Here is a 27563-nt window from a genome sequence, read left to right as displayed (position 1 = left end):
TCTTTATTAGAATTTGTCTTAGTGGTTCATGTTGTACTTTGTCAAAGGCCTTTTCGAAATCAATAAAGCAGGTGTAAATTTCTTGGTTCATGTCTAAGCATCTCTGTGAGAGAACGTTCATTGCAAACAGAGCCTCCCTTGTACCCAGCCCTTTTCTGAATCCCATCTGAGTGTTACTGATGTCTACGTCTAATTTCCTATAGATCCTATTATGGATTATTTTCAGGAACAGTTTTAGAGCATGACTCATCAAGGCTATCGTACGATATTCGCTGCATTCCCTTGTATTTGCCTTTTTTGGCAGTAGTATAAAGGTCGAACGGAGCCATTCCCTAGGTATTATTCCAGTTCTATATATTGTGTTAAATAGATCTAGGAGTATTTTAATAGATTCATCGTCCATAAGTTTGAGCAGTTCTACGGGAATTTCATCAGGACCGGGGGCCTTACCACTTTTCGCTTGTTTGATTGCATACTCTATTTCTATATCTAATAATATCTATCATCCGGTGGGATGTACCATTTTGGTATATAGGACTCCCTGTTCGTCTGTCTTCTGCGAAGTACAGAGCCCCTACTTAATTCAGAACTCTTCGTCCATGCAGGCTGGGACAAACATGGGTATGCAGGCCTTTAAATCAAAAATAAAGCCAATCATGAGATGAAAATAAGTTTTACGAAAAATAACAAATCAAAGGTAAGAGATTTAATAGAAAATGAGGAAATACGAAATATGTAGAATAGAAAAAAGTAAACCTGTGGACAAAAGGAAGAAACAAAGAATGTATTTAATATAAAAAGAATGACCGTAAATAGAACAGTAAGACTAGCAAGGGACACAGATCACCAATCGGAAGAATAGCAATAGGATGCCCAAAAAAAGGGGTCCAAAAACATCAGTTGAGGCTAAAAACTGAAGTAAAATAGTTATAAGCCTATCTATAAAGCAGGAAGGACAGACGTAGTTTTGTACTTTTGTACTTGTTACCTTTTCATTTTCTTTTTTGTGCATTCCATATACTTCGTTTTTGCTTTATTTATATACATTTCCTTGATTGCTACCCTCTCTTTCAGTTTCATGACTGCATCAGCTCTATTTTCCTTCTAGCCAAGATTACCAAGTCATTAGCAAATGCTAAGCAGTAATGTTTTTTTGAGGTAGATACTGTATATATATATATATATATATATATATATATATATATATATATATATATATATATATATATATATATATACCCGGTATTTAGGCGGCACACGCCCTTCCGGTAGGGATCTATGGAGGAGTATCACCGAGCCGCAAGCCCTTATCTCTTGCCGTACTGCTCCACCATAGGCCGATCAGATACCAGCATATACTGTATACTATTGTTTATCTTGACTTTATTCGGTGTCCTTTGAAGTGTTATTGGTGTTGATGTTATATGTTAATAGGAAAAAAGTAAGAAATTTAAAAAGTAGATAGATGGATAGATTTATTCATCTAAATTTCTACACTATTACATTCGTCAAACATGAAAAATATAATACAATACATGAGACAGATACTCATCAAGTATCAAGATAGATAATATTTACTGTTTTAAAACTATTTGCTTTTCTTTTTAATAATTTTAAACTTTTAATTTTTATATAACTTATTGCTACGGATTGCACATGTTTCATTTTTAATGTGAACTTGAATACTGCCAAATAACAATATCTTGTTCTGTCACGCATCATTTGTAGCTACCTTCACTGCAACGTTCTCTAGATTTTGTCCAAAAAATGTATTATTATTTTAGATTAAATTTCAGAAATGACATTGACAGCAAAAGAGGCTTTACTGCTTTTATTCGACCGACCTAGAGAACCTATAGATCTACCAAAGGGCCCGGACGGCGTCATATTCAAAGTTCCTAAGGAGTATTTGGTAAGTGCTAATAAATCATTTTTTTTGTAATATATCTTGCTGAGAAGAAAATAAATAAAAGATAAAAAATAAATTTAGGATAAATAAATATTTAGTTTCAATTGTTTAAACAAATTACTCGATTAAATAAACAATTCTTAAACGAATTAATCGAATTTTTATAATCTAGGCAATGGGGTACCTCAAATTAAAAAAAAAACATCATTTTCGTTGATTGGAACCGGAGATATTGCGACTTTTATAAATTTGAACTTATGAATTCAGGTTTCAAAATAGTAGAATCGAGAAATAAAAAAAGGGATAACTCGGGTTCTAAGTGTCGCAGGACACTGTAATTTTTTTAATTCGTGTAAAAATGCCAGCATTTCGAATAAAAAAAAAATAATAACTTTCTATATGTTGATGCGTCTGGGTTATTTTAAATATTTATAAGCTCAAAATCCACAGTACGTTTCTAAACCTCTTTTACAATATATCACATACATTTTTTAATTATTCTTCTTTTTCTTGAGGTGCCGTCTTCTTAGCGAAGGTTGGCGATGACCTCTGCAAAGTCTTCCCTATTTTGGGCTTTCCTTATTAAACTTCGAAAGTCTAATCCTGTCCAATCTTTGATGTTACGCAGCCAGGTCATTTGTCGTCTACCCGGACCGCGTCTGCCTTCTACTTTATCTTCTATAATAAGCTGAAGGAAGTTATACCTATCGTGTCTAAATATGTGTCCAAGATAAGACGTTTTACCCTTCTTGACAATTTCTGTGAGTTCACATTCACATCATACGCCTTAAAACTTCTTCATTTCTAACGCGGTCGGTCCATGGAATTTTCAGCATACGACGAAATACCCACATCTCAAAGCTCTCTAAAGGTCGTAACGAGCTGACTGTTAACGTGACGTTTTAATTATTAGTGATTTAATTTAATTAGCCTTTCTCTTTAATTTGGTAAAACTTTTTGAAATGTTTATAGCTGAATTCATATGATATTAACCCTATTATCACAAGAAAGCTTTTTTGTGAATTTTTAGAAAAATTACTAATAATGTTCAAAAAATCGACTTTTGAAGCAATTTTTGCAGTAATTAAGCAACACATTAACAAAAATAACTCAACAAACTCTCATTTTAAATGATTATCTATGCTTTTTCGGTAAAATTATGTCAGTTTTTCATATAATTTCCTTTAGTATTTAAAATCTGTTTTGTATAAAACTTGTAGGTGGTCGCTGGTTAAATGAATTAGAATAATAATAGAATTAATTTAAATATAACGAAAATTAGCTGGCTTAACTCATTGCTGTTATCTGTGCAAAGAAAACATACTTACCTTTGAAAATAAGTAACGTCACGGTCCCTTGGATCTTGCTTTAATACGTTTGGGATTATTACTTAATTTAACACAATAATTATTTCTATTTTCTTCTAAAAAAAGGTATTTTTAAAAAATTCATTTAGAAAAATCGATAAATATCCATTTTCTAGAGAGAAGAATACCAACATATTAAAAGAGAACCCGAAAAAACAGTTAAGACCAGAAGTGAATTTGTCGGTGATGTAAGCGATGTAAGTGTATCGTACATCTCTTTGCCTTCATTAGGTGAAATCACCGATTTAAGGAGGGATGAAAATTTCTCGTTATTTATTCCAAAACATAGAAGGCTTGCTGGATCACTAATTCAATTATTTATGGGTGAGTACAAATGACTAATTCGGCTGTACAATAATTTTTTTTAATAATTCTGAAAATATTTTCTTGTGGCGTGTTGACATATTTTACCTTAGGGTCTTGTGACATACAGATATGTCGATAGTTAAGTGAAAAAAAAAATAGAGGAAAACCGAGGATAAGATTGGGATGACTGTGTAGTAGAGGACTGGGGAGAGAAACGTTGAAATGAAGAAAACAAAATGAACAGAAACAATATATAAGGGACAAGTATAAGGGACTGTGAAATGTAAACCAGCTATTTTAAAACCATAATAGTCCAAGCAGTGGGTAAAAAAATCGATTTCATGCACTAATTAGTACATTTTTGAAAACTACTCTGTGTTACAAAGGGCGATGTCAGGAACAACTCTACAGTCCATGCAATAGCAAAGTACCCGGCACAAACCTTGTGGAAAAGTGCCCTGGGTTAAATCTCTTCCAACTTTGCCATGTTGTAGTATTTGATATGTCAAACAGAAGTCTCAATGGTCACAAGACCCAAAAACCCAAAATTTTAGGTTGTAAAAGTTGTTATTTACTGCAAGAATTTAATGGCGTTAGCTTGTTTTCGTGGGTGATGTTACGTAATCAATAGCACCAAGACAAAGATCACCCTCAAGAATATAATTGGAGTTTGAGAATTTAATCAGCAAGAGTATTTACCTTTGTTCTTAAGATTAATTATGAAGGTCACTTGAAGGTTAAAATACCAACATCCCTAAATAAAAGAACCGACATTCATCACTACCAACGTCTTTGTCACTGAATATATCCAAGTACAGAGAAACCTATCTAAAACTTATCAAAACAGCTAAAAATATGTAGGTACTATAAGATTCGTCTGGGAAGCTCTTAAAATGTCGCAAGGAAAACTTGGTTCATAATAAACGATCCTCGAAATAAAACTAACACAGCCCAAACATTTTCTCTTCCAAACCCTGACAATCTAAATAAATACTTCGTTAATGTGAGTAAAAATATAGCATCAACAATTTTGCCACAACAAGATCCTATTTTCTATCTCCCTAATTCAAAAAGGTCTCGAATTCATTCTTCGTTCGAAGACCAGTCGATAAATCTGAACTGATCCAAACAATCAGTAGGATCAATAGCAAATCTTCCTGTAGTACTGATGGACGGATACGGACGGATACGGATGGATAAAAACCCTAATAGAGAAAGCAGTGGAATACAATAAACCTCTAGTTCTAATATTTATCGATTTTCACAAAGCCTTTGACACAGTTGAACTAAACAAAATATTACAGGCGCTTAAAGAATGCAGGCTAGATTATGGATATACTAAATTATTATACAAAATATACCTGCAGGCAACAACCACTGTCAGATTACATACTAACAGTAATCGCATAAAAATAGAACGGGGGGTTAGACAAGGAGACCCAATGTCACCTAAACTTTTTAATACGGTGCTAGAACATGCTTTTAAGAATTTGGATTGGATGACAAAGGGAATGAAAAAGATGGAGAATATCTAAACAACTTACGTTTCGCCGATGATATACTTATAATAGCTGAAGATCTAGGTATGGCAAGAGAGATGGTACAGGAACTCGTTGTGGCTACAGAAAGTGTAGGTTTAAATATAAATATCTCGAAAACAAAAATCATGACCAATTTGGTACCCAACCAGAACATCAGTATTGGTGGAAAAGAAATAGAACTCGTAGATAGATATAAATACCTGGGACATGAAATTATGATTGGCAGGGATAACCAGACTCATGAACTGAAGAGAAGAATCGGCCTTGGGTGGGCAGCATTTGGAAAACCGAGAGAAACTTTTAAAAGTGAGCTGCCCACATGCCTAAAGAGAAAGGTATTTGATCAGTGCGTCCTCCCAGTCTTGACGTACGGAGCAGAAACACTTACCTTAACAAAAGCAGCAGCTACCAAACTGAGAGTCACGCAGAGAAGAATGGAGCGGTCCATGTTAGGAATAACTCTGCGAGACAGAATAACCAACGAAGACATCAGGAGAAGAACCGGAGTGACTGACATCATCGAGAAGATAGCCAGACTAAAATGGAGATGGGCAGAACACATAGCCAGAATGACAGATGGGCGATGGACAAAGAGGTTATTGGAATGGAGGCCAAGGGAAGACAAGAGAAGCGTCGGTCGACCACCTACAAGATGGACTGATGATTTAAGAAGACTCAATAAAAACTGGATGAGAGCGGCGCAAGATAGACGGGGTTGGAAACATGAGGAAGAGGCCTATGTTCAGCAGTGGACTCTTGAGGCTGGATGATGAACTGATGGACTATTCATAAAAATTTTCTTAAATCTCCCAAATAATGTGTTGGAAGTCCTGGTCTCACTAATTAACGATTTTTTTAAAAAAGGTATATTTCCAGGAGTGCCTAAAGACAACCATTATTATTTCTCTTCATAAGAGTGGTAAAAAGTCTAATTTCTGCAACTATAGACCTATTGCCTTACTACCGGGCCTATCCAAAATTATTGAGAGACTTATAAAAGCCCGACTTAAGTCCTTTCTCGTTGAAAACAACATATTTTACAAAATCAGTTAGGTTTTTTATCTAATAAATGTGCCAGCGATGCTGTTTTCTGTACTACATGTGCCCTAAACAATAATTTTTATACTGCCACTGTTTTTTGTGACTATGCCAAAGCTTTTGATTGTGCAAATCAAATTTTGGTTTTTGGGAATTGTTTCCATTGAGACTTTTGTTTAATACATCGAATACTACAACATTGCAAAGTTTGGGCATATTTAACCAAGGGCATTTTTTCATAAAGTCCTTTTTGGATATTATCTATGAGACTTTGATGGGGTTAAATATTCACTTTTTGATTCAGATTGTTGCAAATCTAAGGTACTTTTAAAATTATAAAATTACATTGGATAAGCTTTAGCTTAGGATTTTATAAGCTTATTTTCTATTAATTGTTATTGTATAACTAGTGCTCAGTTTTAAAACGATCCTTTGTTAAAATGGCCATATTATTGGTAAAAAAACCCGACTATAAAATTGATAAAAAGCTATAATACCACAAGCAAATACTTTTAATTACTATTTAAATGGGAATAAGCCACAATTAAAGGTTAAAATACGTTTATTGACGTTTCAATTTCCACTTCGGAAATCGTTCTAATGTTTGTATTTTGAGAACGATTTCCGAAGTGGAAATTGAAACGTCAATAAACGCATTTTAACCTTTAATTGTGGCTTATTCCCATTTAAATAGTAATTAATTTAAAATGCCACAAGAAAATAGCTTCAGAACAATATTAACAAATACTTTTAACACAGTAATTTCTGCTTTGTTGTATCTTAACATCTTAAATATTTGGTATTTTAAGGAATGAAAAATCAAAACGACTTACTTTCTATGGCTACATACGCTAGAGAACATGTCAATCCTTTGCTTTTCAACTACTCACTTTCTGTAGCTTTATTGCATCGACCTGATACAAAAGATATAGATTTACCGTCTGCATTTTTTTCGTTCCCTGACATGTACGTGGACCACAAGACTTTTTCTGTAGTTAGACAAGTTGCTTACGATGTTCCAGAAAATCAGAGGGTAAGTTATATTTATGTTTTATACAATTTTGATTATTTATGTATAAATTGTGTAAATTGTTATATTTAGAAAGAAGTCTATGTATGAAAAATACATGTATACAATTGCAATGATTTTTTGACAAATTATCTTTTTTTCTATTTACTAACTAATAATAATTTGCCATAAAAATTTACCTAGAACATTAATTTATGCGTCTGCTTATGAACATTTGTTAGAACATTAATTTATGCCACCAGACTCATTGAGAAACAACATAATGATACCAATGTTCAAGAAATAAGATAAAGAAGACCCCAACAATTATAGAGGTATAAATCTACTGAAGACTGCACTTAAACTTACGCCAAAAGTCCTAACCAACAAAACCAATCAACTAACAACTAGTTGGTCTATAATGTAGCATCCCCAAGGCCGGCGATAACGGGACTGAAAGAGATGCACTGCAGGCGGGCGCCTGCATATATTGCGGTCGCTATAATCTTCTTGACGTGCCTATCCGTTACGAATGTTGGCGATCATCACGGCAATCTTTATCTTATCTGCAGCATCGCGAAAAAGCTGCACAGATGTTGTATTGAGCCAGATTCTAAGGTTCTTGCAGGATGGCTTGAAGGAGAGCATATCTGGATTCATTTCGTATAATATGTCCGAAGAATTGTAACTTTCTAGATTTAATGGTGGTCAGTACCTCTCGGTTCTTATTCAATCTTCTGAGGACCTCCTCATTTGTGACTCGGTCAGTCCACGGGATCTTAAGTATTCTCCGATATAGCCACATCTCAAATGCTTCCAGTTTTCTGCACATATCTTCGTTCAAGGTCCACGATTCAACGCCATAAAAAAGGACAGATAAGAGGTAGCATCGCAGCATTCTTACTTTTGTATCAAGAAAGAGGTTGTGACTCTTGAAAAGGCCCCCATCCGGTTGAAGGTGGATCTAGCTTTTCCGATACGTGCTCTAATCTCCTGGTTGTTGGTCCATTCTTTATTTAATATAGTGCCAAGGTAGTTGTACTGCGTCACTCTTTCTACAGGGGATTGGTTGACGTAGAGTTGACCTTCTGTTATCATTTTCTTGCTAATTATCATAAGCTTTGTCTTCTTAACGTTTATATTTAGTCCATATGGTTGACTGTAATATACGTGATTTTGTTCATAAGAACTTTTAACTGGTACCTCCGACCACTCCATGGGCGTGCTCAAGATTAATTGAAAAATTACTTTGAATAATTGTAAAAAATAAATGAATTATTTCAGTGTTATAAAGTGTTATGTGTATGTAAACAAAAGTGACCTCTTTTATCACACACTATATTAGAACTGACTGGCCTACATTAAAAAGGGTTTTAAAAAATTCACTTTTTTTTAATTTTTAAAAATTACAAAAGAGAAAAAGAGTTTTTAAAACCGTCTAAGGTATGTTAAATAGATGAATAAAAATATTAATATAAAACTTACAGCTACTTGTTACAAATCCAAATCAGATTCAGAAGATGAACTTTCAGAACCAAGATTTATAATAACTGGCTCGATCATTTTATCAGTAATATTGTCCAGCTTCCACATTTTTTCCTCTTCTTTAATAGTGTGATTTACTGCCTTTTCCCAGTTTTCAGGTTTTACATTATTTACGGCCTCCAAAAACAAGTGTTTAACATCATGAATTTTAAAAGTGGTATTTTTTCTTGAAACTTCACTCTTTATTTGTGCCCATACCAGTTCAATCGGGTTTAATTCACAATGATATGGTGGGGATCTAAGTACTGTCATTCCACGATTTTTGGCAATTTCATCAATTTCGTATTTTTTAAATTTTTCTTTATGAAGGGCACACAACGAATAAAGTTCCTTTCTTATAGATCCGGGATGGTACGTAATATTTTTTGAACTCAGCCAATTCTGCAAGTCTTTTTTTAACTACTTGGTTGTGGGCAGTCCTTCTATAAGTCTGAAGTGATAACTTGCATTATCCATTACTATTACACAGTTCTTAGGAAGAAGATCTATCATTTGTTCGAACCATTCTTGAAAGACATCAGCGTTCATGTCTTCATGGTAGTCACCGGTACGAGTTGATTCAAAAGTTAATAAACCACCTTCAACATAACCGTCTGAACTGCCAATCTGTACTATTATCAGCCTGCGTCCCTTTCCTGATGGTGGGTTTAAACCAGTAGATAAGTTATTTACAAAAGCGTGCCTTTGACTTGTAACAGTTTCATCCTGCCAAAATTTATTTGGTGTATGACCCTCGTTGATCCATGTTTCATCAAGATAAAATATTTTTCTTTTTTGGTTTCTCATTTCCTTTATGGTTCTTAGAAAATGTCTTCTCCATATGACAATATCGCTTCTTTCTAATAAAATAGACTTTCTGGGATTCTTTTTCCAGCGGAAGCCTATTTCTTTTAAAAGTTTCCATAACGTACTTCGACTCATTTCTGGGTAATCCTTATCATCTCGAACTGAGACAAGAACTTTATCCAATGTTGGAAATTCTTGTCTAAAGAAGAATTCATGCACTTTCCGTCGAAGTCCTTCTTTAAAATGATATTCTATTTGAAATTTTGGTTTCCCTGGAGCATTACGTGGCATTTGAAAACTACCACATTTCTCTTCTTTAATAACTCTGTAAATCGTAGATTTCCCAACGCCAAGTGTACTGCTAACTAACTCAACGGTCTCATCAACACTTTCACATAAACGTTTGTCTGTAAATGATTTAAAACAATTAAATATTAATGTTTTTTCATTAACTGTTAAAGGACCAATTTTTCGGCGTTTACACGGCACTTCCAAATTTTCCATAACACTAGTATACACAATAAACTGCACCTTGCAACTGAAGTACCTACTTTTACTGAACTGTTAAGAATTTTGAATACGCCACTTGGACCTTCCTACAAAATGGAAAAACCCACTATCACATTTTCTGTGGAATAAGTTTAGAAGGTAATTATCTAGTCAATTACTGTCGTAGATTCCTGGAATTAAAGAATTAAATGTTTGATTGTTGAAACCCTTACTTCGTGGAATGCACTCATTTCAGATAAAATAAAACGTTTTATTTTATTTAAAGAATTAAACTTTATTTTGCAAATAGGTAGGTACTTATTAAACTTTTATTGGTTATATATAACCAATAAAATAAACATCTTACATTTCTTGCAAATTCATTAGTACCTGTTAACCTCCATCACTCCGACACTGGCAACCTTATTTAGGGATTAGTAACCCTCACAACTATTGTATTCTACTCTGCTCCAACCTTTATACCTGGTGGTCATAGTCAATTTAAAATTGTTTTCCTATATACTTCTGTAAACTTGTTGACAAATATCTGTTTTTCATTGAGTCACCCGTATCAACAGTTTAGGGATTTGCATACATAATTTATTGTTTTATTACTCTCTCATACATAAAAATACACTATAGGAGCGGTAAATTTAGTTTATCAGGAGCATTGTAAATTTAGTATTCTGTGTGTTTTGTTATACAGAATAGTATATATAGAATAGAAAAGAACTAGTGCCGCATTCAATTAACATAAAAATATATTTGATACCTATACTGTAGTTTTATTAAATTGCGGTTTTACATTACTGCACAAGCATTTTATTGAAGTTTTAAATTTAATCTTTTTATTTAGTGAAATATTAAATAGATATCAATTTAGTTATCAACTAAATATAATAAATTTCGTCTTAGAAGCATTCATTTTTAGGCACATTTCTCTTTCTTTCGCGTTTATGCGATCCAATAACTATTTAAAAAAGTTATAGGTATAATTATATTGAGCAAAAACTTTTATAGACTCCGATTGTAATACCTAAGGACTATACGGCATCCCATTTGGAAGACGAACAGCGTTTAGCATACTTCAGAGAAGATATCGGAATAAATCTGCATCACTGGCATTGGCATTTAGTTTATCCACACAATGGCCCGATGGAAGTTGTTAGTAAGGATCGCAGGGGAGAATTGTTTTACTACATGCACCAACAGATTATAGCAAGGTAAGTATCCAAATTTGTATTTGATGTTTTGTGTTTCTCTTCCTTGCCTCTCATCCAATCTAAGAATATTGCTCTAAACAATTCAACGTGTAGATAGGTTCCTCAAATTATTTACAAACAAGCTACCAGCGGTACAATAGGTTCTGTAATGTTGTTGCTATGCAAAATGTATAAAAGAAAGACAAAAGGACTAATCGGAATAATTAACTAGATCAAGAAAAGATAATATCACTTCCAAGAAAAAGACAGCGAGTGTTTAATCACAAATTCGTCCATTAATTTGTAATTAAAAAATAATCTTAATTTACTGAATTTGTATAGTTTCACCGTATATAATTGTGAAACTTCAATTAATAGCTTAACTACAGTTTGTTTAACTTCCTGCAAACTATAGATTCCCTAATATTTATTGAGAAAATTCCTGCAATCATTTCCTCGGTTTAAATTATATTTGCCAGCTTTCAAAAGTCAAAGGTTTTTGTTCTATGCAGAGTACAATACACTTATTTTATTTTATCATCGTCGATCAAGAAAAAGCGGATGCAGGAAATTAGAAAAAATTTGAACTTATAATACCATTTGAATTGTTCATTGGTCTTTCGAGCTGGATATGAACCAGCGACCTATGGATTTCTAAATTTCATCGAGAAAATAGTGGAACATATATTTTTTGCCATCTTGCATATTATAATGGATAAAAAATCAAGAACAGAAAACAATAACAATTGGGATAGGAAAAAGAGGAGAAATAATGCCTAAGGTATACAATAAAATACAGAAAAACTGGTCAGAATCAGATACAGCTTGCAATGAAAGACGTGATGATGTAATACACACACACCGTCACACACACACACACACACACACACACACACACACACACACACACACACACACACACACACACACATTTAAAAAACAAAAAATTTCACTTCGGCGGGGAATCGAACTTCCGTCATTCCCGTGAAAAGTAAAAAAGGAAATAGACGTGGGTCGTGTGTCAAATCAAAGGAGTATATAAAGCTGTTTGTATGTGAAATTAAACTTGTTTTTACTATTCTCCTTACAATTCATTAACGTTGCTGCACGTGTTTCGATATAACGCAGACGCTAAATATTTTTTCGTACCCGTGCAAAAACATACAGGTATACTAAGCGATTAGACATATTCACTTAAAAAAAAATGGAGAAAAAAAGCACGAAACAGATGAGAATGGAAAAAAATCCTGGAACAAGCCAAGATTCAAAAAGGGTTGTCAATTAGTTTTAAGATATCTTTTGTCATCCATTATTTTTTTTCATTGCTATTTCATTCATTACTATAAAATATTTTTCCCCTATATTAAACCGACCTATGCACTACCATTATTTTTGTTATTGTCATCGTTAAGTATCTCATTTTGATAACTTTATAGATATAATTTTGAACGTCTCTGCAACGGACTAAAAAGAGTGAAAAAAATTTACAATTTCATTGACGATATTCCCGAAGCTTATTATCCGAAACTAGACAGCTTGGTTGCAAGCCGAAGTTATCCCGCTAGAGTTCCGAACATGCGTTGGCAAAACTTACGACGAGAAGCTGACGAAATTCGAGTCGATGTAGAAGACATGGTACGTTGGAGGGAAAGGATATTTGATGCAATTGATATTGGATATGCCAGACATGTAAGTCATCTTCTTATTTATATTATAATCCGTATATTATAATAAAACCACCAAATACCGACCTTGAATAATTATTGAAAAAATAGCTGGTATAGAGAGGGGACAGTTAACAGCAAGTCTTGTTTAAAAAACATACACGGTGATTATCTTTTGTGACAAAATCTGTTGTATCTTTTATTCTAGAAGATACTAAAAAAAGTTATTTACAGAAATAGGAGTCAGCTATAAGCCTCTCATTTTAAAATTATAGTTTATTTTTATGAACGAGAGAGTAATTAGCATAATTTTAACTGGTAGCTCCGACCACTCCATGGGCGTGCTCAAGATTAATTGAAAAATTACTTTGAATAATTGTAAAAAATAAATGAATTATTTCAGTGTTATAAAGTGTTATGTGTATGTAAACAAAAGTGACCTCTTTTATCACACACTATATTAGAACTGACTGGCCTACATTAAAAAGGGTTTTAAAAAATTCACTTTTTTTTAATTTTTAAAAATTACAAAAGAGAAAAAGAGTTTTTAAAACCGTCTAAGGTATGTTAAATAGATGAATAAAAATATTAATATAAAACTTACAGCTACTTGTTACAAATCCAAATCAGATTCAGAAGATGAACTTTCAGAACCAAGATTTATAATAACTGGCTCGATCATTTTATCAGTAATATTGTCCAGCTTCCACATTTTTTCCTCTTCTTTAATAGTGTGATTTACTGCCTTTTCCCAGTTTTCAGGTTTTACATTATTTACGGCCTCCAAAAACAACTGTTTAACATCATGAATTTTAAAAGTGGTATTTTTTCTTGAAACTTCAGTCTTTATCTGTGCCCATACCAGTTCAATCGGGTTTAATTCACAATGATATGGTGGGGATCTAAGTACTGTCATTCCACGATTTTTGGCAATTTCATCAATTTCGTATTTTTTAAATTTTTCTTTATGAAGGGCACACAACGAATAAAGTTCCTTTCTTATAGATCCGGGATGGTACGTAATATTTTTTGAACTCAGCCAATTCTGCAAGTCTTTTTTTAACCACTTGGTTGTGGGCAGTCCTTCTATAAGTCTGGAGTGATAACTTGCATTATCCATTACTATTACACAGTTCTTAGGAAGAAGATCTATCATTTGTTCGAACCATTCTTGAAAGACATCAGCGTTCATGTCTTCATGGTAGTCACCGGTACGAGTTGATTCAAAAGTTAATAAACCACCTTCAACAAAACCGTCTGAACTGCCAATCTGTACTATTATCAGCCTGCGTCCCTTTCCTGATGGTGGGTTTAAACCAGTAGATAAGTTATTTACAAAAGCGTGCCTTTGACTTGTAACAGTTTCATCCTGCCAAAATTTATTTGGTGTATGACCCTCGTTGATCCATGTTTCATCAAGATAAAATATTTTTCTTTTTTGGTTTCTCATTTCCTTTATGGTTCTTAGAAAATGTCTTCTCCATATGACAATATCGCTTCTTTTTAATAAAATAGACTTTCTGGGATTCTTTTTCCAGCGGAAGCCTATTTCTTTTAAAAGTTTCCATAACGTACTTCGACTCATTTCTGGGTAATCCTTATCATCTCGAACTGAGACAAGAACTTTATCCAATGTTGGAAATTCTTGTCTAAAGAAGAATTCATGCACTTTCCGTCGAAGTCCTTCTTTAAAATGATATTCTATCTGAAATTTTGGTTTCCCTGGAGCATTACGTGGCATTTGAAAACTACCACATTTCTCTTCTTTAATAACTCTGTAAATCGTAGATTTCCCAACGCCAAGTGTACTGCTAACTAACTCAACGGTCTCATCAACACTTGCACATAAACGTTTGTCTGTAAATGATTTAAAACAATTAAATATTAATGTTTTTTCATTAACTGTTAAAGGACCAATTTTTCGGCGTTTACACGGCACTTCCAAATTTTCCATAACACTAGTATACACAATAAACTGCACCTTGCAACTGAAGTACCTACTTTTGGTGAACTGTTAAGAATTTTGAATACGCCACTTGGACCTTCCTATATACAAAATGGAAAAACCCACTATCACATTTTCTGTGGAATAAGTTTAGAAGGTAATTATCTAGTCAATTACTGTCGTAGATTCCTGGAATTAAAGAATTAAATGTTTGATTGTTGAAACCCTTACTTCGTGGAATGCACTCATTTCAGATAAAATAAAACGTTTTATTTTATCTAAAGAATTAAACTTTATTTTGCAAATAGGCAAAGAATTAAACTTTATTTTGCAAATAGATAAAATAAAACGTTTTATTTTATCTAAAGAATTAAACTTTATTTTGCAAATAGGTAGGTACTTATTAAACTTTTATTGGTTATATATAACCAATAAAATAAACATCTTACATTACTTGCAAATTCATTAGTACCTGTTAACCTCCATCACTCCGACACTGGCAACCTTATTTAGGGATTAGTAATCGTCACAACTATTGTATTTTATTCTGCTCCAACCTTTATACCTGGTGGTCATACTCAATTTAAAATTGTTTTCCTATATACTTCTGTAAACTTATTGACAAATATCTGTTTTTCATTGAGTCACCCGTATCAACAGTTTAGGGATTTGCATACATAATTTATTGTTTTATTACTCTCTCATACATAAAAATACACTATAGTTACAAATGTGGTCACAAAGACTTTTTTTAATAAAACACCCCAAATTTTATTTTAAAATTAAAATAAGCTTCACTTCTTTGTTACAAAAATACAAAATTTTGTTTTGTTTTATAAAGGGTGTTTTTTTAGAGGTATAGAAATGTAAGTTGGTAACACTTTTTTAACTGTCGGCCATTTTGACAGCTTTCAAGTTATTTTGTGTTAAGTTGTGTTTGGCATTTCAGCATAAATAGACTTGCCGCCTGAACAACGCTTCCAAATTGTACAAATTTATTTTAAAAATTGTGCTTCTGTTCGAACTACATATCGCGCACTACGTCCATTTTATGGTCAACATAATATTCCATCAGAGCAAGTAATTCGATTAACCATGGAACGTTTTTGCACCACGTGTACTCTAACTGAAAATATGCATCCACAGACACGTCGTACAGTGCGTATAGAAGAAGTTGTTGCTGGTGTAGAGCGTAGCATACAGGAAGACTGGAATCAGTCTATCTGCCATCGTGCACAGCAGTTGGATACGTGTCCATCCACTTTATGGAAGATTTTGCGGAAATATCTTGCTTTGCGCCCTTACAAAATTCAACTCATGCAAGACTTGAAGGTACATTATCGCCTAGCCAGGCGTAGATTCGTAGATTCGGTGAGTGCGTCCCAAAACAAGAATGCCGTTGATTGCGATTTTCACTTTTGGTTGAAAGCTACGTCAGCAAACAAAACTGCCCTATTTGGAGTTAAGATAATTCTCAAATGTATGTTAAGAAACTGTTGTGTCCGTACACACTTTGTATATATTTTGGGTGATGTCTTCAGGATTGAAATGAAATAATGAATGTACTTGTAACTTGTAAATTACATCGTATATTTCTGATATGAATAATGCAGTACAATGAATGTAGGTTAACTCCCCACCGCAGAACAATGACAACATATCATGTCCTTTTATGACAGTTGGTGTGTTCCGTAGGTGTAGGTCGGAACAGCAGTTTGTAATATTATAGAAGATATAACAGAAACCATTACATCCAGAAAAACTGACTCTTTGGTGTGCTTTATGGTCTCGTGGAATCATTGGACCATACTTTTTCAAAAACGATGCTGGCCAAAACGTTACAGAAAAATGGAGAGCACTATAGAGCCATGACTACTGCCTTTTTTATTCCCCAATTGAACAACCATGATGTGCGGAAGCTGTCATTTAAATAAGACGGCGCAACATGTCTCAACATGAATCTTGGCAGTGGATATCGACCCTAATGTAGCATAACAAAAAGTGTAAAATCATTTAGTCCAATTACAAAACTGGCTTAATCGATGAAAGATCAGTTTTAATGCTAGCATATCAGTACAAATTACTTTTACAACAAGAAAATCTACATTCACAAGTTTATATTAATACTACTCCCATTCCTATAAAATCAGTTGTTAAATACTTGGGATCGCATCTGGATAAAAAACTTACATGGACAACGCACATTAAAATTAAACGGAAACAACTATATCTTAAACTAAAAAATGTGAACTGGCTATTTAACAAAAGGTCCCATCATCATCATCAATGGCGCTACAACTCTTCGTGAGTCTTTGCCGCCTTTACTATCGCCTTCCATGATTTTCGGTCCTGTGCCAGTAATTCCCATTGTTGCACTCCCATTTTCTCTAGATCTTCTTCTCTAAAAGGTCCCAGTTATCTCTTAAAAATAAGCTGCTTCTGTACAAAGCTATACTCATACCAGTTTGGGCATATGTAGTAGAACTATGTACTATGTACCTCGACATCCCATTACTTAAGGACATAATAAAGAATCACTCAATAAAATATAAAAATCGCACCACTGATCACAACAACGAACTGATAAATAATTTATTCACCCAACTACTTGCCGAAAGAAGATTGAAGAGAGTATGGTCAGAAGACCTACCGCAATAATACTTAGAGAACCGCTATTGGACGGTACCTAAATCACGTTAATTTACTTACAAACTATTTACTTATTACTCTGTGTATGGAGTAGATTGTATACATGCAATGTAACAAAAACAATATGTTTCACATATGACTTGGTTAATTAAAATTATAATAATTTGCGACTAATGCTATTTATATTATTTATTTTTCAGGAAAATCGGGAATTGGTGGAGTTAACCGAAAACGAAGGAATCGATATTTTGGGTAACATAGTTGAATCCAGTATTCTGTCTCCGAATCGGGACTATTATGGTGATATTCATAATATGGGTCATGTTTTATCTGCCTTCATTCATGATCCTGATAATAGATATCTGGTAAGTTCTTAAAATCTAACTTTACCGATTCCTGCCAAATATTTAACCCTCGATTGCCCTATTATATATTTTAATTTGATTGTTTCTTTAGGAAACGTTTGCTGTTATGGGCGATTTTGCAACTGCTGTACGAGATCCAATTTTCTATCGCTGGCATGCTGCTATAGATGATATATTCCAAAATCATAAGGACAGGCTGCCTCGCTACACCGTTGATAATGTAAGTACTGTTAAAATAGTACGTAAATATAATATGAAAACTGAAATGTTTACATAGTATATATTCCTAGAAATAAACAAAATGGCGGGACTTTATACGAATGCCACTGATAAAATTTTTGTTTACTTACTCTGCTCATTATATCGGCAAACAGATTTACAGACTCTAACAACATTCCTAATCTATTATAAACCCCCTTGTATATTGTTTTATATTTTAATAACATCATCACGTAGCGCTACAACCCTGGGTGGGTCTTGGCTGACTGTAAAACTTTTTTCCAATTTGTTCGGTCTTCCATCAACCTAGGGTCAAATGGAATGTTCATTTTCCGGAGATCTGCTTGGATGTTATCTCTCCATCGCATTCTGGGACGTCCGAGTGGTCTTTTGCCTGTGGGAATCTCCTCCCATACCAGTTTTACAAGTCTCTCGTTATGCAGTCTGTACACGTGGCCTGCCCATCTTAGTCGCTGTGATTTAATTTCTTGGACAATATCGGCATTATTGTAGACTGTTTTTAATTCTATATTGGTTCTGATCTTATACTGGTTTGTGGTGATGTCATGGTGAGGTCCGAAAATATTTTTCGTTCAAACCGACTGAGCTTTTCTTCGTTTGTTTTGGTCATGGTCCACGTTTCGCATCGGTATGTAATTACAGGTCTGTAATTATAATAATATACTACTGGAAAATTCTGTGTCAGAATGGTCATAAGATTGAGTCGCCGAAGGTGTGAAAGTGGAATGACGCTTAGCATTGGTAGCCAATGGGTTGGTGTGTGCGCTTTTGATTAAGCCAGCGATTATTTTCATGGTGATATTTAGCTGCACATAAATGTTTTGAACGTAAGCACTAATAATCTATATTATTGCGCAATATTCAGCTACATAATAAACAAGTGCTAAGCTTGAGGACCTATGGCTGGATGCCAATACTTCTCATATTGTGCCGCAAAGCTTCTGAAAGATGTTATTTCTGGTTCTTAGATTCTCGTCAATTGTGATTAAATGTTCTGTATAGCTTAACGTTGTGTTTTATCAAGGTGAACGTAAAGTGTTGTTAAAGCCAAATTGTTGTTTATGTGGAAACGGATTACTTTTAGAAACCGGAAACGGTTTTAGAAGCGGTGAGGCGAAATATCTATTTTTGAAAGTAACTTCGCAAAACCTCCAGATCGTCCTTCAGAATCTTCTTCTTCTTCAAGTGCCCTGTCCGTTGCGAACGTTGGCTATTAACATGGCAATTCTGATCTTGTTTGCGGCGCTTCTGAATAGTTCGACCGATGTGAGCCCGAACCACTTCCTCAGATTTTGGAGCCACGAGTGTCTTCTCCTGCCTGGCCCTCGCTTACTGTCTATTTCTCCCTGGGCAATCAATTGCAGTAGACGGTACTTATCGTGTCTCAATATGTGGCCTAGATATTCAAGTTTTCTTTGTTTAATTGTATTCACGATTTCTTTCTCCTTTCCGATTTTTTGGATTACCTCTATGTTGGTGACATGTTCGGTCCAGGATATACGAAGAATGCGTCGGTACACCCACATTTCGAATGCTTCTAGTTTTCTCGTGAGCGTCTCCGTCAGCGTCCAGGCCTCCATACCATACAGTAAGATCGGAAAAATGTAGCATTTAACTAGACGTAGTTTTAGGGGAAGAGACAAATCCCTGCTTATGAGGAGCTTTTTCATATTGCTAAACGCTGCTCTAACTCGTTCTATTCTCGCCTTAATTTCTGTGGCCTGTTCCCATTTTGCATTTACGTTGGTGCCAAGGTACACATAAGATTCTACATGGTCAATTAGTACGTTACTTATCCGTAACTGTCGAGCAGGCTGTTGCTTCCTGCTTATCAGCATCCACTTTGTCTTCTTGAAGTTGAGGCTCAGGCCGTATTTCTCACTAACTGAATAAACTCTTTCCATTATCTGCTGTAATTCGTCTATGGTGCTGGCAAGGATCACCGTGTCGTCGGCATATCTTATATTGTTCGTTAACTCGCCGTTTATTTTTATGCCCTCATTTGCATTTTCCATACATTTGTTAAATATTTCTTCGGAATAAATATTGAATAGGAGTGGGGATAATATACACCCCTGACGGACACCTCAGCCTCACCTCAGAATCTCTTCAGCTTTTTCTAGGGATTTTGTTTGTGTTAATAAAGTCTAGCCATCGGCATGACCAAACTTTCTTGATGGTTTTGTCAGCATGTCTGCGATATAAAGGTTAAAAAACAGTAGTACGAGTACCGCACCCTGTGCAAGATCATTTTTTAGTTTCCTGGGGGTACTTATTTTTGATCTCATAATCACTTAAAATACTCAGTCGGAAATATCGGTGAGCATATTTTGTATTAATCTGGCGATCAATTTTCAACGAACACTGCGTAAGGGTGTAACGATATATATTTGCCTACCATAGGGTAAGAATATGGGGTAGAAAATTGGGGACAGAAACTATAGGGGCGAAGATAGGGCAAGCAAAATAATCGTTACATATGCGAACGGTACTCAGTGGGTTGTTGGAGAGCTGGGGACGTGGATAAGTGAACGAAAAGGGTGTCAGATTGGGGTATCTACACAAAAAGATGAAACAAAGGGGTTACTTACGTAAATCTCCTAGACAACTGGATTAAGAAAACAAGAAAGGGCTTCGAGGAAAGAAGAAAAGGGCTCTTCCTTCCTAAAAAGTAAACACACAAAAAAGGTTAGGAGATTTTTCTAAAATAAATGGATCAGAGAAACAAATCAAACGTTTATTTTTGTCTCATACAAACAGTTATTAAACATATAAATGGCACAAAAAAATATATTATATAAATAGTTGCCAAATACAGCATAAAAAAACTTACAAGAGTCCGTTTACAAACTCCAGAGGTTGGAGATACTACAAAAACTTACAAATGTTACCGTACAGAGATTAACCTTTTTTTTAAACAAACAAAACAAATAAATATCGAAAAAAATAAAGTTAGCTGTCATATGTTAACATTAAATTTAAAAAAAAAACAATTAAAATGACAGCTAAGTTAAACCATAATACAATTTATTATTTATTACATATCCTTTTAAATTTTAATGAAAGCAATTATTACTTTTAGCAAAAAAATGTCTATTTGATTTGGAAAAATGAAAATGTTAATTGTTACCTTAATTTCACTTGTTTCACTTAACTTCAAAAAAACTTGCTACTATCTCTGGGATTGGAGCTGCAAAGGACAAAACTCTCAACTTGAACAAAATTAAACCATTTCCATACGCAGGGACGAACAATTAAAAGATGTAGAATTAGGTTCGGTGGAGGAAGCAAGCTGACGACGGGGACATCCTATATACTCATTTTCCAAATTTCATCAGTACCGATGTACTGCACAAATCTTATAGTGACTACTCTGTTCTTAACTGCCATATTGCAAAGAGTATTATCACCTTAACCGGTCTTAAGACATAACACAAATAAATTTAATCGACTCGCAATTCCTAATTACCCAAACATCTTTCTACTCTGACATCTCTTGTTTCACTCCTTTGCTTTAGATTTTACAAATTCAACCAAAATAAATTTCCCTTAACGTCTCACAGCTAGTTTTTGTGGTCTATGAACCTAAACAAACAATCTACCCTTTTTGACCTCATTCTTAGCAACGAACCGACAAAAAAAACATTGAAATATTGAAACAGTTTTATTACGTATTAGAAAAATTGTATTACCTGACTTGCAATATTATATTAGGGGACTCGAATGTAAACAAATGACAAAAACAACTGAATACCAAAACTTGTTATTTAGAATCTCAACTTAAAATGCCATAATATATTGATCGTTTTAAAATTTATTTGCAAACAGAAAAACGAAAATATTCCACCGACAGGGGCGTCTTTAGAAATTTTTAACATATCAATATTTCGTAGTTAAAAGAAAAATTTAAAACGCTACAAGGGTATACAAATCATTCCTTTCCGCCTAATTCTTAAGCCACATTCTGAAAGAAGCAGAACTCTAAGTTTTTTATAAAAACCGGCTGCTATATAAGCACAGGCTAGAGGATGCTGACCGGACTTGTCTTTCAAAATAAAACTGGAACCCATTTAAGTTCCATTAAAGTGGGAAAGCAAATATAATAAATATTCTTGAAAAGAATTATTGACAAATGAGTGCTTGAGAGACTTCTTGGTATTAGATTATTCCCCGTTACGTTTAAATTTTGTTAACTCTACGAATTTATCTAGTAAATCTTTGGACGTTAGATATATGCATACTCTACCGTTTGATATACGGAATGCGAAGATTATATTTTTCGGATATACAATGTTGACTCAATCTTTTGAGATAATCATTAAATGTACAATCTTTTAAATTATTAAACAAAAAAGCTTGTACCGGCTGGTCCAATAAGCCGATCTCTCGGCTATATATCAGAAACTATTCATGTTATAACTTTAAGAGAAAAAATTCCTTAGTAAAAGTGGCCAAGAGAAATCGCTGGAAATAACTTTCAAGTTTCTGGGTTAACCGCTAGAGGGCGTAACCTGTAAAGAAAAATTTAAAAACCAGTTTTTTGTGAAATATGCCCAATTATACCAAGTGTTAAATAAGTAAACTAGAAAGAGGCCTAAATTCCCCACAAAGTTGTTCAAGTGCTTTATTTTTATTTTTTCAAATAAAGGGTGGGTGAGAGTGGGAAAGTATTTGGGGATAAATACCTCCAACTTTGGTTTGGATTAACCGATTTTAACGAAATTAGTGTCATTAAAAAGAATGTGGATGAATTAATTTACATTTACTATAAAACAATTGCATTTAGTTTTAATTTTTATGGGTAGAGGGTACTTTCGAATAGAAAAAATTAAAATTTGTTTTTCTTCAAAATGTTTAATGGAAACACCTATTCATTGTAAATTGTAATGGAACTGGATTAAATTCGTAACAAAATGGTGCAAACCGCATGTTGATAGCTTTTGTCGAACTCGAGATATGAATAAAAATGCATAAACATAAGTAAGTATAGTATTGACTCACCCTTTATTATAACTTAAAATTAAATATGTGAGAGATCATACAAATATCTCGACCAATAAAACTTAATATCTAATTAAATGTTCAAATTGTTTTCCATCGTTGTCCACACAAAGATGTAATCTTTCGCGCGTAGACATAACAGCTTCTTCAATCTTAGCTGTTGATATAGTATTTATTGCATTTATAATGCGCTGTTTCATGTCGTCTCACATGGTTGGTCAAGTTTGGTACACTAAGTCCTTTAATCTTCTCCACAGATAAAAGTCCAGACATGTTAAGTCTGGAGATCTAGCTGGCCATGAAAATATACTTCCCTTTCCAATACATTTATTTGCATAACTTGTATACAAATAATGTTTTTTTAAAGTAGATTTAAATACGTACGTAAACCGGCCCTATGTTTCACAGCCTACGTTTGTAGAATTATTATAATTTTATCAGTTTATTTTTTGTAGTAATATACAGTGGGTGGCCAAATTATTAGGGACAGTAAAAGATTTCTTAATTTTTTAGTTTTACCGATTTTTTTTTGCAATTTATTGGCTTTAAGGCTTGCATTTATTTTTTGTATAAGAGATTGAGAAATTAGGGTCACAAAAACATTAAGTTTTGTTAGTAAAACCATTTATTTTTTTCGCAAATTTTTTTTTAACATAATATGACTAATTTTAATATTTAGTGATGCCACCCTTTGCTGCAATTACAGCTTCTACGCGTCGGGGCATGCTCTGAATACAAACTCCTGCGTTGTGTTTTAAGTTAGGGTTATGATGCCATTCTCTAATAAGAGCTTCAATCAACTGCCGCTTCGTGGTGATAACATCTTTGGCGATCTCCCGTTTGGTTAACTCCCACATGCTCTCTATAGGGTTCATGTCAGGTGAGTTTCCCGGCCAGGGCAGAACTGCAATATTTTCTTTGATCAGATATGAAGTTACACTCCTGGCTTTGTGGCACGGTGCAGAATCGTGCATAAAAATGTAATTTTTTTCACCAGGGAACCATTCTTTGAGCTGGGGCAGTATCCGAGTTTCAAGTACTCGCTTATACTGGTCCTGTCTCATTGTCCCTTCCACGATGTATAAGCGTCCCATACCCTTTGCCGAGATTACAGACCACACCATGACACTCACCGGATGTTTAACTCTCTTCACAATGCAATCTGGATGGAACTGCTCCCCAGGACGTCGTCGGACAAACGCACTTTTATCCACCAAAATCTGAAATGTTGATTCGTCGGAGAAGCATACCTGTAAAAATGATAATATTCGCTGTTCACAAACTTCATTCGTTAAAAAAAGTCATACTTACTCGACTCCAGTCTTCAACAGTCATACTTCGGTGTTCTTTGGCCCATTGGAGTCTCTTTCTCTTCATGGCTTCGGTGAGCCGTGGTTTTTTCATAGGCCGGCGACCTAGCCGATTCTCTTCGGCCAGTCGTCGTCGTACTGTCCTTCTGGAAACATTAATTCCTTCATCATTAATCATCGTAGTCAGATGTGTCACACTCTTTTTACGATTTTGGAGACAAATATCCCTAATCTTACGATCAGTACGAGGAGTAGTAATCCTTTTCCTGCCACATTTTTCAACACGGCCCGGTTCCAATGCCTCGTTTGAATTCATTTTTATTTTTATTCGATTAACTACAGACTTTGAAACACCTGCAGTAGTTGCTATAACTCTCTGGGAAAGCCTCGAGTGCAGAAATAATGTTTTTATTTCTCTAATTTTCCCTGGAGACAAGTCTGCAATTTTGCCCATGCTAAAAAAATAATTTTGAATTTAAACAATCTTTTTAAATAAACTCGTGTCATTAAATGTAGCAAAAATTACTAAATAACAAATATTACTTACCTGTTAAATATATCTGACACGAAAACCGACCAAAAACAATTTAAAACGATTTGCAAATATTTTTAAACCTCACTGCGGTGACAGCCGATGACCAACTGAGATGCAACAATAATTATTATTTTATAGATAAGCAGTCTGCCAGTGTTGCCGCTTATCAAAAATTTTAATAGTTATACCAGAAGAATTACCAAGTAAAATACAGATATGAACACCAATTTTTTTGGTCAAAAAAATAATTTTAAGTAGAAAATACAAAAATATATGCAGTGTCTCTAATAATTTGGCCACCCACTGTAACATAAATACGTAAATGCAAATAGATAATAATAAGTTCTATCTACACACGATTTCAATATCATGTACCTGCACAGGTAACTTTCACATGGTTTTATACTTTTATACTTTTAAATTTTCGGTTATTTCTATTTAATGTAGCACGACAAGTAAGTCCCAAAAATTCGTGTCTATCATTTTCTAGTTTGTAATAGACTCTGAATAAGTATTTGATTGAGTAGCAAATTTCTGAGTATTTCCTCCAACTGATTATGAATTCAAGTATGCTAGCTATTAAAACATAAAATTCGTTTTTATGATTTATGTTACTTTAGTATACTCTTGTTATAGTTAAATTTTGCCAACGTAACCATCAAAGACGTTCAAGTCCAAACTGCTGCAGCCCCTGCTAACAAACTCCAAACATATTGGCAACAGTTCGACGTTGATCTCTCAAGAGGTCTGGACATCCAAACGAGCGGACCTGTTTTCGTTAGGTTGACACATTTAAAACACGTACCGTTTACCTACGAAATAACTGTCAATAATGGATCCAACCGTCCCACTGTTGGAACTTGCAGAATCTTCATGGCACCCAAATTCGACGAAAAGGGAAATACGTGGCTCTTCAGAAATCAAAAGCGTTTGTTTATCGAGTTGGACAAATTTAAAGTTAACCGTAAGTGAATATAGTTATTAACCCTATTAACAATATTGCAACGATCTGCAAATGATGTTTTTAAATTTTAGTGAATCCTGGAACTAACACTATCACCAGAAAATCATCTGAATCTTCAGTTACCATTCCGTTTGAAAGAACTTACCGAAGTTTGGATGACAAGGCAAGTAAAGGAGATGATCATGAAGGCTTTTGTCGATGTGGTTGGCCAGAAAATATGTTGATACCAAAAGGAAATGATAATTTTGAAGCAGAACTATTTGTTATGATTTCTGATTATGCTGGTGATAGGGTAAGTACCTAAAATAACCTAGAAACCTAAAAAATATATAAATAGACTTAAATTGGCAGTACTACTTTAAACATAGAACAGTTATTTACTTACTTATTGTTTGTTTACCCTTACAGGTGTAAGACATTTGAAATTTTGGTGTAGAAGTCGCGGTTCGTGGCCATCGACTCCCCTTTTCTCCAACTGTTTCCTTATAATTTCAGCGCCTTTCCAATCTCGCTATTTCACGTCTTTGCTGGTATGCTTCTTATTGTTTTTTGTTTACTACTGCTTGACACACTTGCTTCACTTTTGTATTTTTATCCCTAGGGACTATTGGACCGATCTACACAAGTTGTCTTTGTTCGGCTTTGTATAAGACCGATACATTACATTATTCTCGTATAAATCGCTCTCGTATAAACCGCATTTCACACGCTTGTCTCTTAATTTTATCCCTGCCACTTAAAGTTCAAGTTTCTGAGCCGTATAGTAGCACGGGCATGTATGCACTGTTAAATAATTTTATTTTGGTGCTGATACTGATCTCCTTTCTTGAAGTAAATGCCTTGTTTAACCCTTGAGTAATCGGGTACCCAAGGGTTAATGCGTATTAAACCTTAATGGTATTCGTTAATTTGTTCTGGTTTCTGGTTCCATTTTTCCCTTTGCATTTGGAATCTAGTCCAAATATGTAGGTCCATTGTAGGTCTTTTTGCTATTTGCTATTAATAATTTATATTATTTTTTACTTTTAACACTTTAGTATTTATTGTGATATTATTATCATTTCAGATAGACCAGGACGTTGTAGGACATCCCGGCGATGCAGGAAGCTATTGTGGTCTTAAAGATAAACTGTATCCCGATCGTAGATCAATGGGATATCCATTTGATAGACAACCTAGAGATGGTGTCAACACTCTTCAAGATTTCCTAACACCAAATATGAGAGTCAGGGATGTAATTATTCAATTTAATGATCGGGCCCTTGCACCCGGAGAAAGTTTTTAATGATTCATCAATATATATGGCGAATGTGTTTAATGTTTTTTAAATATACTTTAAATTGCTTTTGGTAATAAATTTAAATATGGGTTGCAATGCGTAATTTTATTGATAATGTCGTAGCTTCAGAAAAAAGCTTAAAAAATGCTGGGTCGAACCCCACAGGAAGTAGAATGCAATTTTGTTTCTACAAAGAGGCCTCCATTTATTACGAATCTTACAGAACTTTATTTACGAATAAGTTTAATATTTTATTCGGGTACCCCCGAACAGATAGTTGCAGTACGTGTGATGAATACGATGCAAAACTAAAATCACTCGAGAAAGAAAAAGCTAACTTGCCCCCCCCCCCCCTCTCCGGCAAGCGAATCAATTCTTGTTCTGGAAAAACAGATGAAAAACCTTTAAACCGAAAGAAA

At 34.2% G+C, this 27563-nt stretch overlaps 1 protein-coding gene across 1 annotated transcript in view; it reads left to right on the top strand.

The window, feature by feature from the left end:
- Nucleotides 1-27240, top strand: part of LOC140437111 (uncharacterized) — a 106156-nt gene extending 78916 nt beyond the window's left edge. The window contains exons 24-33 of the mRNA XM_072526439.1: nucleotides 1797-1912; nucleotides 3393-3600; nucleotides 6971-7194; nucleotides 11011-11213; nucleotides 12629-12881; nucleotides 17651-17815; nucleotides 17907-18035; nucleotides 25538-25865; nucleotides 25937-26157; nucleotides 26932-27240. Of these exons, the coding sequence (XP_072382540.1) occupies nucleotides 1797-1912; nucleotides 3393-3600; nucleotides 6971-7194; nucleotides 11011-11213; nucleotides 12629-12881; nucleotides 17651-17815; nucleotides 17907-18035; nucleotides 25538-25865; nucleotides 25937-26157; nucleotides 26932-27150 (2066 nt within the window). The 3' untranslated portion in view covers nucleotides 27151-27240. The remainder of the gene's footprint in view (nucleotides 1-1796; nucleotides 1913-3392; nucleotides 3601-6970; nucleotides 7195-11010; nucleotides 11214-12628; nucleotides 12882-17650; nucleotides 17816-17906; nucleotides 18036-25537; nucleotides 25866-25936; nucleotides 26158-26931) is intronic.
- Nucleotides 27241-27563: the final 323 nt, after the last annotated feature.

Source organism: Diabrotica undecimpunctata, chromosome 1 (assembly GCF_040954645.1).
Source record: "Diabrotica undecimpunctata isolate CICGRU chromosome 1, icDiaUnde3, whole genome shotgun sequence".
Taxonomy (NCBI): domain Eukaryota; kingdom Metazoa; phylum Arthropoda; class Insecta; order Coleoptera; family Chrysomelidae; genus Diabrotica; species Diabrotica undecimpunctata.
The sequence above is the reverse complement of the archived record's forward strand: the minus strand, read 5'-3'. Positions and strand labels throughout refer to the sequence as shown.